An 18,510-nucleotide genomic window follows, 5' to 3' on the forward strand; every position below is an offset into this window, starting at 1 on the left:
TGCAGCCTTATAGGACTGTACTGAATGTCTTTTTGGTGTTTTCAAGATGATGCTGTAGATAGCAGAAAATGATTAAAAACTGAGAATACTCCATACATCTGAGGCATGATCGCTTTTAAAGGAACCTCAATTATTGTCCAAAAAGACATACAAATTTTCAATTAACAGGAAATAATGGACACAAAAATGCCAGATTCCCCTTTATCACTAAAGAATATACCAACTACTCAGGCTGGGTGATATGATGTATATATAGAGAACGTTTCCACCGTGGGAGCTATTCCTCAGTGTCTCCGCTACATATTCAGGGAGGCTTTATAGCAAAGCAGGGCTGGATTCTCGCATAATCTTGCAATTCCAGTGTGAACCTGTGATCTCATGAATCCAGCTTGCCCGGCAAGGTAACGTGATTTTGGGCAGCAGGTCTGCTTACCATGTCCTCAGTTGGTGGTGGTAATGCACCTCCAACCGCTGCATAAGAACAGAGGGACAAGAAAAACATGGAGAAGGAGAGTGAAAGTGCAAATACAGAGCAGGAGGGAGCAGGAGGCATCTCATCCAACCCAGGATAAGAGAGAAAGCCGTATTACTTAAAGGCTGCGACTTCTGTCGTGTGGACATGGCATGGTTATTTCAAGCCATATGAATTTACAGAACAATTACTGTATCTTAACATATACTTTTTACTGTGATATGAAATTACACAGACCGTGACAGACATATCACCCACCCTCCCTGACTACCTATGTAAACAAGGGGGATACCATCTCTTCTAAGCTCCCCTTTAATCTCCTTCTGTTTGTACTATGAGCAACCTCAAACAGAATGTTTTTTATCAGTCCTGTAATGTCTGCCAAGCTTTCCAGACACCATTTGCTTATAGTCTGTTCAAACACTTTGTCCTATATGAGAGTCCGCCCTGAGACACAGACAAGCACCGCCTGGGGCGTCATTGCTATAGAATCCTCTGGCACTTCACCAGAGTACAAACCACAGACTTTGCTTGATTTTACCAGAATATGTACTGATAAAGCCACATCTGAAGCAGCAAAGAGCAAGATAAGAGTGTGCCGCCTACTTTAAAAATGATTTGCTGTGGCGATTGACAGCAACGTGTAGGCCTGGATATGTCATAGTAACACACATGCAAGTGCTGCCTTATTCATCCCATTATAACAGTGACATCACCATACAGGTGATCCTACTATATCTGAGAGTTCATAGACTAAATGATTCATTGAACAATTAAATAAAATAATCTGCAGATTAATCAAGAACAAAAGTGATGATGAGTTGCAGCCCTACAGTGCATACATGCACGTGGTGACATCTACCCATGTGGCACCATTACAATATCAAACAGCTATAAAGAGGCAAAAAGCCGCAGAGCACTTCAGAGAGAAGCCAGGTGCAGTAAAAGAGAAAAACACCTCCGGCTAACGATGCTGATGCCAATGATTCAATGACACATCACAATCGTACCACAGCATTAATTAATGATTTTTCCAGCCAGTAGCTATGACTCAACAGGTGCTGGGACCTTTGTCTCAAGCTCTAATTGTGTGATGTGCGGCGTTATTCCCTATCTTCTCCCCAGTTCCATCTTAAGCTCTTCAGTAACGGAGGATTAGGCCATGAGGAAACAACAGACTTTCTGTATAGTTCTCTAGATATCTTTCTCTAAGCAAACAGTAAAAGGCGCAGCTGCACATTTTCTGCAATATTTAACATGATCTTTATTTGACCTTTCTGTTGAATCCAAGCCCAATTAATACGTCAAAATGCTGCCGTGTGACTGAAAGCTAATACATCCTATTTCTGCACTAGTATTTGGCTGCCTGGTGAAAATGCCATTCAGAGGCCAATCATTAAAGAACAAAATGTGGGCTAGGTTTAACATTTGTACACAGCCCGATGTGCCTCAGTGACTGGATAAAGAGAGAGAAAGTGAGCAGGAATGGCTCTCTCCAGCCGTACCTGGAGGACAAATTATGCAGGGGTGATATTTCATTACCGACAGGAATGTCCTGGTGACTCAGTAGGTTAAAATCTGTCTCATGACCTCCACTGTCACATTTGAACATGAGTTTCACACCCGGCTGCAGCTAGACGCTGCAGCTTCCTCAGTAAGACTAACATATACAACATTAACAGCATGGCTGTCACACACCTCCCCCATCCAGCCCACACAGACACACATTTGTGTTGTATGCCATCTTCAACTCTAACAGCTGGTAGAGCAAAAAAAAAAAGGAGGCCAAGGAGTCCGTTTATTACACCTGTCACTGACTGAGGCATGACGCTCCAGAGAGGATCGAGAAGAGGAGAAGTTAAGGGCTTTTGCTGGTGCAGTTGTGTAGCTTTTGCACCAAGATGCAACCAACGAGCAAACACACGCACACACACACACACACACACACGGGAGTGGGCAAGCCATGTAAATGTCACCTCTGTTGGTTAGAGATTTATGCAAACTCTCCCTGGTCCTCCCTCCTTCCACACAGAGAAACACACAGGGACACAGAGAGCTCAGCTGGGTGTGGATTCAAACAACAAGCGATGGAAAGTTCATGGCTTCCCTCAAATGTGCCCTGTTTGTAGTCCCCTCTACCTCTACTTGGACAAGACAAACCAGTTTCCTTCTCTCTCTCTCTCTCTCTCTCTCTCACTCACACACACACACACACACACACACACACCTCTTGAATCATTCATTAACCCCACTGACCCCCCCACCCCCACAGGTCTGCCATATCACCTGTACGCCCCTCCCTGCTCTGCTTCCCCTCACAGAAATTACCAGCATTGAGCCACGCCCCTCCCCGTGTGCCATTTTCCAGGGACTCTTCACCCCCTCCTTTATAATCAATACTGTCCAGGAGGAAGAGGAGAGCGGCCTCACGGAAACGCCCAGTCGAGACAAGTGAGACACAACTGTGCACCTGTGTCTCCCAGAGCCAAAGAGCCCTTCCACGAAAAGTCCCTGAGCCTCACATCAAACACAATAAACTCCTCCACACCCTGCTCAGACGCGTTGAGACTGACAGGAGGCAGACAGAGGAGGACTCTGCTCCTCAGGCTCAGCTTTTCGCTGTGGCTCGAGGCGTCTACGACAAACAGGGAGGAACAATTAAAAATTAACTCTTGTTCTGAAAATTATGCAGTTTTTTTGTTTCCAGACCTCTGGAGTCTGACGGGAGACTGCCGAAGTAGATCCCGAAAGTTATGGACTTTCACCCAGGACACTCTGTATATGCTAATTCTGTCCAGATATTGAGGTTTATGTCAGTTTCTAACTGACGGCAGAGACATAGACCTTGACGAGGCTTCAGGGGAGGCAGCAGCAGGTTTTTCTTCGTGTCTTTCTCTGGACTTAATTGCTGCTGGTGCTCTCGGAGGTCAGCCCTGTCAGCCCAGCTAGCTAACTCTGTGCGGGTCTACTACCGCCGGCTCACCTGCGCCTCCTCGGTGCCGCCGCCTCTTTCCAGCTCCCCGATGTAGTACTGCTCCATCCACCGCCGGGCGTTCTCAGAGTGCCGGTGTGGGGGTCCCTCCATCTCCAGGCTCACATCCTTGCCCGACCGGCGGAGAATCAGCGCCTCACCTCCCGGGTGCATCCGCAAGAAAGCGGTCACGTCGTACACCCTGGTCCCCAGCAGCACCCAGCAGGAGTCCTTAGTGCAGTGGCGGGCCACCTCCCTCGCCGTGAAGAACCGGGGGGACGTGGACGGGGACATCCTGACAGCGGAGATGCGAAGCGTCCACCTGAACCTAGAACTAAACTCAGAGGGGAGAGCAGAGAGACCTCTGCGGAGGACCGTCGACTTGACTACCGGACTGAAAGTAACGCTTCGCCGTTCACACCCAGAGGCTATTAAAACCTTAAACTATCCAGAGGAGGCAGCGACAAGAGGCGGGGTCTGTGAGGAGTTCAAACGCTCGGAAATGATCGTAGAAACCACGTATTGACAGTCACAACAGCCTACAGGTGTTTTAAAACTTATAAAACATCTCAATGAAGTTTTCCCCTGCAGTGTTGGCTCTTGTTATATGAACAGAGCTTTGCTCCTTCCTCTTACTATTGGCCTACTTAAAGCTGAGAAAAGACGACTTTCACGCAGGACCGTAAAAGTTACGGATTCCTACACGTTGAATGCAGCGTTACATCCAGATGCACCTGCCGCCCAGAAAGCGAAAACACTCCCGGGATGGCCATGAAGAAAAGTCCCCAAGTGTGCTGTACACAACGAACCGATAAATATTCGATACATAATCACTTTCTATACAGAAATGAACATTTCTCAGCTCGTGTGATTCAATCTAACGCTCGTTATGGACGTCAGCTAACGACTGACATGATTGAACTGTCATGTAGCCATGTCATCACTTCCTGATCGATAAGGTCTGCACATAAGCTACTGTGAGGCGCTTAAGGTCTAAAATATTAAGCCAAATACAACCAACTCCTTGTGCTTAACGTAAACCTGACGTCTGGAGTACAGCTTCACTTGTCTCTAAAAGAAAAATGTTCATTTAAAGACAGACTTAGTTGTTAATATTGTTGAATACTTTAGATAAAATATGTATATATTTAAGTCTCCTGAAACAAAGGGCGTATTTTGATGACACAGCTCTCTCGGCTTTATCTTCAGCGAACAGATGAAGTCAGCTGCTGCTCTCACGGAGTGTAGGAAATACTCCCCCCACCACCACCCCCAACCACAGGCGAGCCCAAAGTGAAGCGCAGCTAAATACCGAAAAGAGCAAGTTTGCGAGCTGCGATGTTCAGGTACCTATAAAACAAGTCTGATTACGCAACAATAGATATTTAGATTTAATTCGACAAAATCAGGGAAGTCGCCGTTAGTCTGAACGCAGCCCGACATCCAGCACTTGTCCACGAGCGCCGTCACGCGTAATTCGGTGAATATGCGATTTGCTGTTAAAACCACGACTGGGAAAAAGTACTGGGAATATTCATATCATATCAGTGTACATTGCTCTCTGTCACAGTACAACAGTGTCTTTCTAGACACCAGTCACCAAAATTTCGTAACTTTTACTAAATAAAATCAACTATGGAAGGCTATGTACATTATATACAAACGAGTATAAAACACAACACAGCAATAAAATCTAATAATATTAAATAGAATATATGACACACAATACAAAGAATACATTGTTATATAATATGGCCAAGTACAAGACAATAAAATAGCAAATGCATGCATATAGAACAGTGCCTTATCTTGCAAGTGAATATAACGCAATGCAATGCCTTCTCAACCTGTTTCATGTAGTGTGGTGTAAGAAACAGCAGGGGGCAGCAAAGGATCGAAGTACACATGCGGGAAGTGGGTGGTGGGAGAGTGGCTGATGTGAGAGACAGACAGCAGGTGTTTTACCTGAAACAAGGCACATAAACTCCCCATTTTGGTTGTTTGTTTTTTTTTCCTCACTTCAACAAGACGCAGTACCACGGGAAAGCTGCTTGTTATCTGTCTTTTTTTGGAGGTGTTCAACACCTGAGTGATCATGTGAGCTGATTTTAAAGGTGACAGGAACAGCACTTCAGCTGTTACGTGCAAACATTCACACACACCTCTCACTTGTTGTTGCATTTATAGGGAGAGTCGAGTCATAAAGTCTCACAGTTCCCATAGTCAATAATAGATATGCATTGTGTACTAATGGCATCCTCAAACAGAGATAAATATTAGGTCAGTACTCAATCCATACTTTAAAACAGCATTTTGACATTGCAGGACAAGCGCAGGTGGAATAAATATAGCTAGTGATGACTGATATTTAAGTGTGTCGGTGAGCCACTGTGAACAATAGCAGGACTGTTTCACTGCAACACCAGCACAGAATGCAGCTGATCATGTTTATTCATATTAGTGTTGGTAATACCAAAACATCTGGCATGAGAAAGGTATCTCTTCAAATATCTCAATACAAGGATCTCTTTCACATCACTTTAAAATCTCATTTGTTTTGGGAAAATATTCACACAACCTTCCCTCTTATAGCTATAGGATGAAATGGAAAGGTGTGAAAAGAAAGGTGTATTATTACCAGTAACGTCACACTGTGTTGCTCCCATAATTTCCTGCACTTTCCATGAAGGAATTACTGTATGTGTAACTGTGAATTTCTGGATAAGTCCATGTAACTTGGTAGTAATTGTAGATTAGGAGTCAAGGAGTCTTAAGATAAATCTAAGGAGTCGTAAGATGATTCAAAGAAGAGAAGAGATAAGAAATGTTTTTTCTCAAATTCAATTTCTATGTTTGTGCTTAAATAGTTTTTAAGTTAAATCAACTGTGTAAACTTTATTGTCCCTGTAGCAGTCAGCTAAGCTCATGAGCTATGTTGGCTCAGAGAGCTTTATTTTCTCTCTTCAGTAACATTTAATGAATTAAGTGGTGGACAACAGTGGACAAGAAGCCAGCAGGAGTGAGCAGTACAGTACAGAGAACACAGAGAGAGGATCTGAGAGCGATTTGACTGCTCAGTCAGCTACAGCAGTTCATCCAGCAAGTTGTCACAGAGACTTTGGTGTGAAAATCCTGCAAGTGAAGCAGTCTGGGAAGGAGAGTGATTGTTGGATCTTTGACCTGCTGAGAGCTCATGTCCACACTGAGGTGATAGCCTGTGATCAGGGCCATCTCTGCTTTGTTCCGCTCTTCGGTCGAAATGTTTGGGAACCACTGGTCTGGAGTTGTTTTCCCTGACTCATTATTAAAGTATACTGTAGTTAATTCTAGCAAAACCTACGATTCCATTTAAAAAATAACAAATCCAATCCCTGTGCATCATTTTAGATATGCTTCCCTCTCATTTATTATCTCTGGAGACTGAGACGTCGATCAGAAGTTGAAGTTAAGTTGCATGTATTTGAATCGTGCGTTGTTTGAAACATGGTCTGATGTGTTGGTAGTTAAGCCCTTCTCCTGTTTCTTTTCTTTACAAACCAGAGAACACATCAGAGTGAGTGTGTCTCACATCTCTTGTCTCTTCCCATCAGCGATGTGTAATATTGATTGACGATATTTAACGCACCGATGCATCGCATTGTTTGGGCACGTCACCCTACACTGTGTGACGCCTGCTTCCCTCCTCACCCTGACTCAGTCTTTATTGTGGACCTGATTTCTCTTTCTCCATCAGTCTCCTCTCCTCCTGTCCCCACTGTTGTCACCTCCTCTTTCTTGACATCCTCTGTCCTCCCACTCTCCCTCCATTCTCTCTCCATCGTCACGCTCCCCTGTTTATTCCTCACTCCCAGAATTACAGCTGCTTCTAAATATACTCTGCATTACAAAAGAGTCCTCAATAATAGGCTGCGTGTCAGTATATGTGTAACCTGAAGCAACAGGTGTGTGTGTGTGTGTGTGCAATGTGGCCCCGTGGTGATGTCAGAAGAAGGAGGGGTTAGCTTGTCTCTTCTGAGGAGTGATTGGCCTCTCATCTGGCCCGGTCCTGTTGGCATGTTCAGTATAAGAAGGCAATGATTCCCATTCTACTGATTATTTCTTTACCACAGAGCATTAACACTCCTCATGGCTACTGTCGTTCCTGTAAGTATCTGTGTGATGTGTGATGTGTGTGTTTTTCTGCATGTGCATGAAACCCATGTCTTCTACTTTAAAATTTGCTCAGGTCAGAATTATTCAGTCGTAGACAAACAAGGGTTTTTGAGTGTTTGCCCTGTGTGCAAGTAAGTGCTGTGATTAAGTGCTGCATCGTTCACGCAGTGTGATTCACCTTTTTAATTGTATTTTAAAGTGACTGTTAATTTCTATCAGGCAGGTCAAGCAGTTAAAAGCAAACCCAATCGAAGTGGCCTGCCATGCTTGAAGTGTAAAGTTCAGTATTTTGCATGAGAGATTTTCACATTCATACACTCAAAACTGAACATATTAGTTCATGTATTTGTAATTCAGTTTAAAAAGTAATTTGTCAGATGTAAATGAGAATACTGTGGGAGGAGAGATACTCGGAGAATGTGTGTGTTTGTTATCAAAGCTCTTCTTTTCTCTGTACATGACAATTTCAAGATACAGGTCAGCTATTGTGTCCGTGTGTGTGTGAATGAGAAAACAGCTGTCGGGAGGCAAATCTACACGATCAAGTGTCGGTCCTGTAAATGAATCTGCACAGCCGAATTCTCTTTGTGTGATCGATCCGTGTGTGTGTGTGTGTGTGTGTGTGTGTGTGTCTTGAGTTTCTGATGGAGAGGGTGATTAAGTCTGCAGGAGGAAGACAGTGGCTCGTATGCTAATTAAAATGGTGCAATGTGTACGTGAGTGTATGTATGTGTGTGTGTCAGAGTGTAACGTGAAGTGTGAATGACAGAGGCACACAGCTGAGGCCGTAGCAGCCTCATTATGTTCTGCTGCCTGAACTACAGTATCTATTGTGCTGCAGCAGATTAAAATGTTGGGAGGCCAATAATAGCAATTAGTAATGAAATAATAATCAGTATTTCCCATGGTGCATCAGTGGTCAAATGATTTCTTAAGTAACAAAGTGTGTAGTTTTAAAAACGGAGCCTGACATTAAGTGCGACACACATTGCGCAGCAGTACATAGTGTACACATTTACGGTTTATCACTGTGTTGATTTAGGCAGTAACACACACATTCACCCAATACTCCATGTTTCAGTGCATCATTTTATCATTTGTTTCAAAAGAAATCTTTTAGTTTTCCGCAAGAAACAGTTGTATTATATTATCCATAGTACATAAAACTGAAGGCACAGATACAACACATGTATTTAGTATATAGTATTACACTTTGAAAGCTAGAATCTTGAGAAACAACAGAATTCAGGAACCCTAACCCTAACCCTTACCCTCATGAGAGATGTAAAACATTAGCACTCAAATGTCTGAATTTTGATTAAAAAAAAATTGAGATGAATCAGAAAATGTAAATCCTGTTATTTTGCATGGCCCTATCTGTTTCCACAGAATAGGAATAGAGCCTGTGTAGGCATGCATGTAAACTGTACGTATGTGTCTAATCTATGTATGCAGCAGATCACAACACATGTGGAACCTCTCTCTCTCCTTCCTCCGTGACCCCCAGTTTGCATCCTGCTATGCCAGCGTTCAGCCACTGCAGCTGTTTGGGAGAGGACCCAGGGGGGACAACTATCTGTCACTCCTCACGTACCGGGGCCCTCGCAGCACCCCTCGACCCCGCCTGGCGTGCCACGCTCCCAAGATGACCCTGAGACAGATCTGTCGCATGCTGAAGGTGATGAAGCAGGTCAGGAACAAAGAGGCTGCCACTGCTGCTGCTGCCGCCAGGTGAGGAGCTACTCTACTGCACTCACCTGCAGCACTGAAACGTTTTTCATAAGAGGATGCAAATATTAATATATAGTGTTTAGTGTCATCACAAAGGCCCACTGTCTCAGTGCTGTCCTGTCATTTACATGCAATGACAACGCTAACATGCTGATGTTTAGCAGATACAATGTTTGCCCTCTTTGCTTAGCATTTTAACATGCTGCCATTCGCCTGCTGAGGCTGATGGGAATGTCAGTAGTTCTGCAGATATTTGGTCAGAAACCAAAACCCTGGACAAATTCAAACGTCAGCCTGCTGGTTGTGCCAGAGAAAAAGTCATTCATATGGGCCTACATCCTCCCGGTCACATGAACGTCTCAAATTAAATGTGTGCAAATCCTTCATCTAGATGTTGAGATATTTAGTCATTTATTAAGCAATACTAAAGCCTTTAATCACAGCTTACACACACACATTGGAGACCAGTAACTGTAATGGGTTATTTCAGTATATTATTCATTTATTGGTGGTTGAACATATTTAGCGAGCATTGATTCTTCAGGGATAATGACTCTGACTAACTGACAGGCATGAATAGTTATGTGTACTATTATTACATTATTGATGCAATTACAGAGGACAATAAGCAGCGTGTTGGTGCAGGTCTTGGCAGCCCGACACTGGACTGTGATCACTCCATTGGTTCTGTCAGTAGAGGCCACAGGAGTCTGCGGTTAATAATTGAATACTCATGTCATTGCCAGAACGAACACTCAACCGCACTTCCTCCTCTCATTTCCCTGCCTCTGTGTCTGGTTTCTCTCTCTGCACAGGAAGCAGGGGTCCGCAGCCCCGGCCCCGGCGTCGCCCGGCACCAAGTCGGAGAAGAAATGCGTCCCGAGCTGTCTAAGACACAAACGCAGTATAAAACGTGTTGGCTGACCCAGGAGGCCTGGCGGGACCGCAAACAAACCTTTAACCCTCAGCAGAAACCTGTTTGCCACCAAGTTCCAACCCTCACAGCGACATGGGAGCTCATCACTCCTCCAGTGGGAAAATTCATTCAGATTATTCCAATTTGGACAGCTGGCCGTTTGACTGAGGATGCTGAAGGGCGATGGTCGCTTGACTTGCAGTCCGTCAGGAGAGGAAAGCGTGATCTTATCCCCACACACCCTAGAAAGAGGAGCATCTCTCTTGATATTTTTTAATCAGGCTTCCTGTGTTCAGCAGAGTGGAACTTTTATTGACTCCTCTCATTTCAGTTTTGGTTCCCTTCAGCCTCCGAATCAGGGACAAACATCACTTTTCTCTCTGATCCTCTCAAGGAATTGAAGAGTGAAACTCTATCTGGCTGCCTCCTCCTCTCATCCTCCTCCTCCCTACAACACCTTTTTTTATGCAGCTTGTCTGCTGCATTTTAATATCAATTATGTATTTGAATCCCTTTGATAAATGATTTTGTTTGCTTTGCTGATACTGTGGCCGTTTCCAAAATGCTTTGTCCATATCTGGCAGATGTGGTCACAATCAACTGTTTCTGTTTATGAAATAGCAGCTGTTCCCTCTGTTCTTTGCATGCAGTGTTGTTTTTGTGCATTTGTCTCTTAAATTTGCAATAAAAAAGTCAGTCTTAACAAATTGTGACTGCACATCCACTCTTTGTGTGTTTGTATGAAAAAAACAGCATGACCTTAGAGCCATGAAATCGTATTTCTCTTGAAAATTACATTTATTCTTTGCCCTGATCTCAATGGTTTCTGGATTGGCTACTTTACTATTATGTCCACCGTTCTTGGAGTAAATTTGCAGCCTTGCCCTCTGATTGCCATATTTGGGGTTCCTGATGCCTCACTTGTACTAAACTCGATGCAAAAAGATATTATAGCTTATACATCTTTATTAGCAAGACGGGTTTTATTGTTGCATTGGAAGTCTACTAAATGCCCTCCCATTTCCCGCTGGCTTACTGACACCATGTTTTTTTTAAAACTTGGGAAAATTAAATACACGCTGAGAGGTTGTACTGACAAGTTTTTCTTTAAATGGCAACCCTTTATTTCGTATTTCACAAATTTAGAGGTACTGTCCGATTGAATGTGTGCCTGTTGTTTTTGCATTTAATTATATTCAAGTAACCATTAGCAGGTACTGGTCGTGGTGAGCTGAGGTGGGGTGGGGTGGGGTGGGTGGATGTAGTTTGTTCTTTTTTTTTTCTACACTCTGTTTAGAGAGTGCTTTTTCATTTAATGTTTTTTTTGTTTGTATATGTATGTGTGTGCATATGTGTGCATATATGCATATATTTAGTTACAAAACAAAACAAGGTAAAATGTAATTTTGTGATTGAAAGTATTTTACTTGTTTTCAATAAAAATATTTGGAAAAAAAAAAGAAAATTACATTTATATTAATACAAAACAAGGTTAAAGAAAACATCTATAGGGTTATTATTTATTAAGGGTTTAACACTAAAAACTTTGACAGTGACTAAGCAATCCAGCATCAGTGAAACATTGCTGAAACCTGATAAGTGCACTGACATATGTCACATCACATACATCATATGCGCCAGCTGAGGCCCACCCCCTTTAAAGTGGTGAGAAGAGCACAGAAGAAAACACATATACAGAAATCTTTCATGTGAAACAATTCAAACTTCAAACTTAAAGCAGGACACAATTACCTATAGTAAGAATCTGACTGATAAAATGATTCTTTAGGGCCTTTAAATGTTGCCTAGCTGTTTCTGTGGGGATACAGATTCATATAAATAAACCAAAGCACTATTTAAATCAGAGTTTTAGAATAATCAAATTTGGTGGTGTCAAATCTCTGATAACAAACATTACAGAGTTTAGCCTGTATTCCTTGATTTTTGGCCAAAGAAGGAGAAGAGAAAGCTCCAAAACAAGTTGAAAAACATACAGCCCTTACATATAATCACCTAATAATGCTGCTATGGCTTACATGTTAGCAAAACTTTTCCACTTAAACATCCAGCAGGCAGGGAGCAATTTGTATTAATTGTTAGTATTTCTGGCCACTTGATAAATATGAGTTCTGTTCATCAACTAATGTGAAAATTATATGTCATAAGCTCCTTAGTTTCTCTCTCTGTCTGCTTTTTGGTGCTAAGCAGGCAGCGTACATTAGGTTTGTCTGAAACTTTTCAAGAAAACAGCTGCAATATGCTGCGGGAATGTGAGAATGAACCAAAACAAGTCTGTCATAAAAACAAAATTGTGAGGTAAAGGTGGCTAAAAGGCAGCGGTGGAGGAAGTATTCACGTCTCATATCTGTCCATACTGTTACAATACTCTGTTACATCAATGTCCTTTATTTGAGATAAGAAAGTTAACAAAGAGGTTATGAAAAGCGCAAACGTTTACACAGCAAAACTTAAACTTTAATTAAAACTTAAAGAAAATGCATTTGTTGTTTATATGGTATATATCATGTAATTGGAACATAATTTCTGATTCGTTAACATATATAATATGCATGTTTCAGCTGGTGGAGGTAGAGCATGTTATATACTGTTATATAACGTTAACTATAACACATTCTCATATTTCATAAATTGTTGTCCTGTTGTTGTTTTTTTTGTAAAATCTCTGTCAGCTAATGATTAATGCTGTCAAAGTTATAAAAGTTATACAATTTAAATAAAAAATACAATTGTACTTAAGTACAGTATTTGAGTAAATACTAAATAAAGTGGAGCTGCAGAGTTAACTGATTCTCTGTGGGACCATATGAGTCACAATCCATTTAATATAATTACATTACAAAACATTGATGCAATGCAAATTTACCTTTAAAATCAAAGTAAAATGAATGTTACTGACTGAATATCATCTGTTATAAATATCAATAGACTAGGTCAGTTTTCTCATTTGTGTTCTATTAGCAGCAATAGAGACCAAGCATAAAAACCTAGGTGGTCTATAGTTTCTGTGCCTGCATCATTCTTTTAGTGTATGGATGATCTGCTGTGTGAAATTTACCTGAAGCAACTGGAGGATCACCAGCTGTATGAATGAATGTAGGTTGCTGTAGCGACAACCACATGGTGATGCATTCAGTTTGCACATCAGTAATTACACGGCTTCGCTCAGTGATGTTGCTGATGTACAGCTCAGCATGTTTGCATATATAGGTTTTCCCTCTGCTGAATAGCACTCATAGAAGATCTAATCAGGGAAAAGAATGAGTGAAAGGCTGGCGTTTATTAAAGCCGTTTTAAGTCCAAACAAACAAATGATGCTGACAGTGAACCCCGGGGTAAGGGCAGGGTCAAGAGTGAGGCGACGAGGAATCCAACTTCTGTCCTCCAGGCCATATCCTGCCCAGTCCCCACAGCAGCGAGAGTCCAGGAGATGATGGTCCATGTAGGTGGGGTGGTTATCTTTAATGCAATGAGGCAGAGGAAGAGGAGGCGGAATACACTCTGATGAGGCCATCTTCCATTCATCTCCTTCTTGAATCTGAACCAGGTGATGAGCATTGGTCCATCCTGGTGAACACAGTGGTCCCCTGGTGAGAATCAAAGGCAGAGGTCATGAGAGGTGAGGATATTTGTTTTTACCGTTATGTTCTTAAGTCATCCGAAATCGATGCATGAACGGAGGGTTTTGTCCTTTTTATCGTAGAGGAAGCCAGCACCAAGGGCCGATGCTGACGGAAGGGTGATTTAAGGTCCTTTATGTATCTCTCCGCATCCTCTCATTCAGGCTTGGAGAGGTTGTCGAGGCAGTTGTATGGGAGAGGTGCACTGGCACAGACTTGCTGTCGACTTAAAACCGCTTGGAGGTCATGGTACTCAGGTGGAGCCATGGACAGATCAACAATAACTCAACAGTTCTGGCAGAGACCCAGTTCCTCTGGGGGTTATGCTCAATGAGCCACAGACGAACAAAAATGACTGGAACACTGGGTGAATTGATGATCAAGAAACTTGCTTCTTGGCAGATGGGCTCAGCTGGTTCTGGAGGTTGGACACATTTGCGGAGAGCCCATGGAGACCTCCCCCAATGTCCTGCAGAGTCCAGCCAGGCTGACTGTGGAGGGCTCGCTGAGTGGCTACTGCCTGGAGGACAGTCTGCTGGGTTCATTCTGGCTGGATCTGACTGTTACCATGCTAACATGCTAAAATAAGATTGTGAGCACGGTGAACATCATATATGCTAAACGTTAGCACCAGGGGCGGATCTAGAAAAATATTTATGGGGTGACGAGAAGGGGGCTGGCATTTTTGAGGGGTGGCAACATATGACAGATGCATATTCAGCACGTTAATGTTGTCATTGTTTGCATGTTAGATTACAGCACAGCCTCATGGAGCTCCTAGCATTACTGTAGACATTAAGACTTGTTTAAATCTACCACCATTGCAAATACTGTATGACACATGTTAACAATCTTTTAATCTACATAAAACACTAGGTGTGCAACTTGCTTTTCCATCCTTAGTCCTTTGATCCTATTTGTAAAATATTAGAGTAAATTACGGCACAAAAAGCCACACATGCTGTCGATGTTATATGAAACTCCTGACAGCACTGATATGTTGCCCTCTGAATACAACCGAAGAATCAGTTTGGTGACTTTCAGTGACTTTGACCGAAGGAAGGTCAGTCAGATGGAAGAGAGCTAATTGAAAAGGGACCACAAGGTCCAGAAGTAACCTGCCCAGAATTGTGGAACTGTGGAAACTACAGCTCACATGTGCCTTTGTACACAGAAAACAGAGAGCTGACTGTGTGTGTGTGTGTTTGTGTGTGTGTGTGTGACAGAGAGAGAGAGAGAGAGAGAGAGAGAGAGAGCCAGAGAGACCTGAGACTGGAGTATATGACCGGACAGTAGCCACAGCTGATCAGACAAGTCTGCCTCTGAATGTTTCATGGCCACGTTTCTAAAAGGGTAACACAGTGTTCCTGTGCATCCGGGGATACGTCTCGCTCTCTATACGTGTGTGTGTGTGTGCATATGTTAGAGTGTACCTGAACGTGAGTAAGGAGTCAGGTTGTAGAAAAGTAAACCATAGATCTGGTTTCTATATGAGGAGGAAGCTGATACTTCAGGCAGTAACACCACACACACACACACACACACACACACACACACAAACACACAACAAAAACAAGTGTGACCTGTTAAAGAAAACTAATGTAATACATTAAATTAATCATAATTACACAGAACAGGTTCAACATTATACAATAAACAAACAGGTGATAATATGACATAGATGTATTAAAGTGGAATGAGTTGTCGTCACAGTGGAACAGTGGATTCGCATGATGTTCTTTGACTCTCGTGCTAACAACCTTGCTCAACGTTTGTCAGCAGCAGGGTACGAAGAGAGTTTCCCACCACTGCAAATGGGCTCCCATTTTAAGTTTCAATGGATACCAGTACCATAGTGTGATATGTCAGCGTTTGAATGTTTCATTTTAACGAAGTGATCGAAACAAGTGAAAGTGCGTGGAGAGGGATGACACGGTGAAACGGTGGCCTGTACGAACTGAAAGGAAAGGTGCAACATTTGGAGCTGTCCTCACCTGCTTTCTTGATAAGACTGATACCACTCTCATGACTGCACATGGAATATGAAGCTGCCCTAGCTCTGCCTGACATAAAGACTGGCGACTACAGCGTCTGACCAAGAAATACTCCCACCCATAACCCCAACATGTCCTAGCAACTGGTTGATATGAGAGGGGCTTCGGATGATTAGCTCACCTGGGCCCCTATGGCCCCTGTATTCACCATTTATTGTTTTTTAGTTTGTCTTATGATTTATGTTTAGGTTAGATTGGGTCAAATCTTTCGTGGTCTCCAGTCTTCTTGTCCAGTCTTTATATAAAGCTCTTACATAGCTTCTTATGGAATGGACAGTGGTACACATTTAACTCAGCGAGAGAACAAATAAGGTTAAATGTTGAACTGTTCTTTTAATCTTTAGCCATTAAGCGCTTAGCTCTGTGTAACTCAGGCATGTCCAAACTATTCCATAAAGGGCCATGTGGCTGCAGGTTTTCATTCCAACCAAGGTGGAGCACACCAGGCTGGACAGACTGCTGGTCTCAGTCTGCAGATGATTATTAGGTGACCTCTTGATTGGTTGGAACAAAAACCTGCTGCCACACGGCCCTTGATGGAATGGCTTGGATATGCCTGACTGATGGCCATGAAGCATAAAACCATTTAGCTCCACTAAACAGGACTTAATGTACAATCTGTCTCATTCTGCCTGAATGGATGTCTATGATGTCAAAGGTTACAAACTAGCATGTTGGGAAGCACTTCAATTTTTTTTTTTTTTTTTTTTTTTTTGAAACCAGCATGTGGTGAAGGACCTCCTCCTTATCAGTGACTTTCTTTTACTTGAGATTTTTTTTAATTGGCTGCAACAACAAAAAGCTCTGCAGCACTACCTCGAGGAAATGTTCACATAATGCAAGAATGTTTCAGTAAATCTCCAATATGCACAATTTAGACTGGCTCTGAACAAAGGCTGGTCCACCATCACAAGTAATTTCTTGTACTGGGGGCATCCCTGTAGCTTGGAGGTTAAGACGTCAACCACAGACGCAGCATCCCTGCTTTGAGTCTGGCTGGGGCCCTTTGTTCCTGCATTATATAGACAGTGAGGACCAGCCTTTGAAATTTTGGGAAGTGAGAGCTATCATTTTGAATCATGCAAATAAAGCTTCTATTCACGATTCTGATCAGAGTCCCACAATTTGCAAGCAAAACAACAAGTCATAACTGCCTACAGCACTGTAGATACAGGCAGCTTCATCCCAAAACAACTTGTCTAAGTTTGAGGGAAAATGTCAATTTATTATTACTAATGCAGCAATGCTCTACGTGGATGTCCTTGATGAAAGCATTGTCTAAAATCTAAAACCAAAGCCAGTCTGACCAAGACTGTCATATTAACAAATGATTAAATGACAAGCAGTTGGGACTACCTAAACAACTTCTCACTGCTCTCCTCAGTGCTGTTTCTGGCATCTACAGGTTATAGAAGTCTGCATTCATTAACACCTTTTTTTTTTACCTCTTGGGGTCAGCAGAAACAAGCTGTAAGCACAATAATGACATATTATCACCTTTTTAAGTTAAGATGAACATGTTTACACATCCAGCAGATACTGAGCAACACTGGCGTGCGTTTGGAGTCCTGTGTAAGCCTGATGAATGCAAGTCCAATATTCACTCTCTTCGAGCTCTGTTTTGGTCTTCACCAGCTCCTGAGGGAAATATCTGGCTCATTAGCTGCTAAATGCTCCACTACGTTCACCAGCTAGTTGCCAATGTTGTCTGCCTGTTGTTTTGTGCTATTAGATTATGTACCGTGAGTCTGTGGAATTAAAAAAACAAGTGTCACCCTTTCATCAATTTAATTGGCTGTCAGCCAGGTGCTGCAGCGTTACACAAGCTGAGCTCAGCTTTCATACACAAACACTCACTGACACACTGAGTTCATCAGCTGATTGGTGTCCACCACTCTCATTAAAGCGGCCCGGTGTCTGTTCTGTGCAGGTGCGCTCGTCTTCCTGTATGTCAGCTCCACGTTCGTACGTCATCTGGAACATTTTGGTCATAAGGTTCGGTTTTCAGCGTGGGCTACAGTGCGTATGAATCAGAGTAGAGGTTACAGGTTGGGGTTTAAAATAGCGTCAGTGGAAAGTTTTCACTGATTACACGTCTCCCTGTGTGGGAGTGCTGTGAAAGAGGATGGTAGTTCAAACTAAAAATAAAATGGCAAAATGCAAATAAAACAAGATATTCCCAACACTCAGTGTGGGCTTGCACTCTGTTTTAAAGAGCTATTTATACAGAATAGCCAGGCATTAACAGTGGATTCTGCGTTTTTTAAGTCAGTTTATCAGGACACCTGGCTAATACTAATGCAGTCTAATACAACAGTACTGCAAGAGGCCCCCCCTTAATGAAGGTTCTCATACTCTTGGCAAAACCATTTCAGGTGTTGGGACTCAACTTTATGACCATTTTGGATGCTGTATATCTAAAATGTTGTGTTTTTTAGCCTACTCTTAAATAGGATAGACAAAATAATAGAAACACCTCTTACAATAACATAAACTACAAACTACGGCCTGCAAAATGATGATGAAGTTGAATCAAATCCTCAGATTATAACCCTGAGGTCTATTGCAGGACTGTT

At 42.6% G+C, this 18,510-nt stretch overlaps 1 protein-coding gene across 1 annotated transcript in view; it reads right to left on the reverse strand.

Annotated features, from left to right (window-relative positions):
- Positions 1–3,855, reverse strand: part of fa2h (fatty acid 2-hydroxylase) — a 29,397-nt gene extending 25,542 nt beyond the window's left edge. Inside the window, exon 1 of the mRNA XM_041939820.1 lies at positions 3,456–3,855. Within this exon, the coding sequence (XP_041795754.1) occupies positions 3,456–3,737 (282 nt within the window). The 5' untranslated portion in view covers positions 3,738–3,855. The remainder of the gene's footprint in view (positions 1–3,455) is intronic.
- Positions 3,856–18,510: the final 14,655 nt, after the last annotated feature.

Source organism: Chelmon rostratus, chromosome 6 (assembly GCF_017976325.1).
Source record: "Chelmon rostratus isolate fCheRos1 chromosome 6, fCheRos1.pri, whole genome shotgun sequence".
Classification (NCBI taxonomy): domain Eukaryota; kingdom Metazoa; phylum Chordata; class Actinopteri; order Chaetodontiformes; family Chaetodontidae; genus Chelmon; species Chelmon rostratus.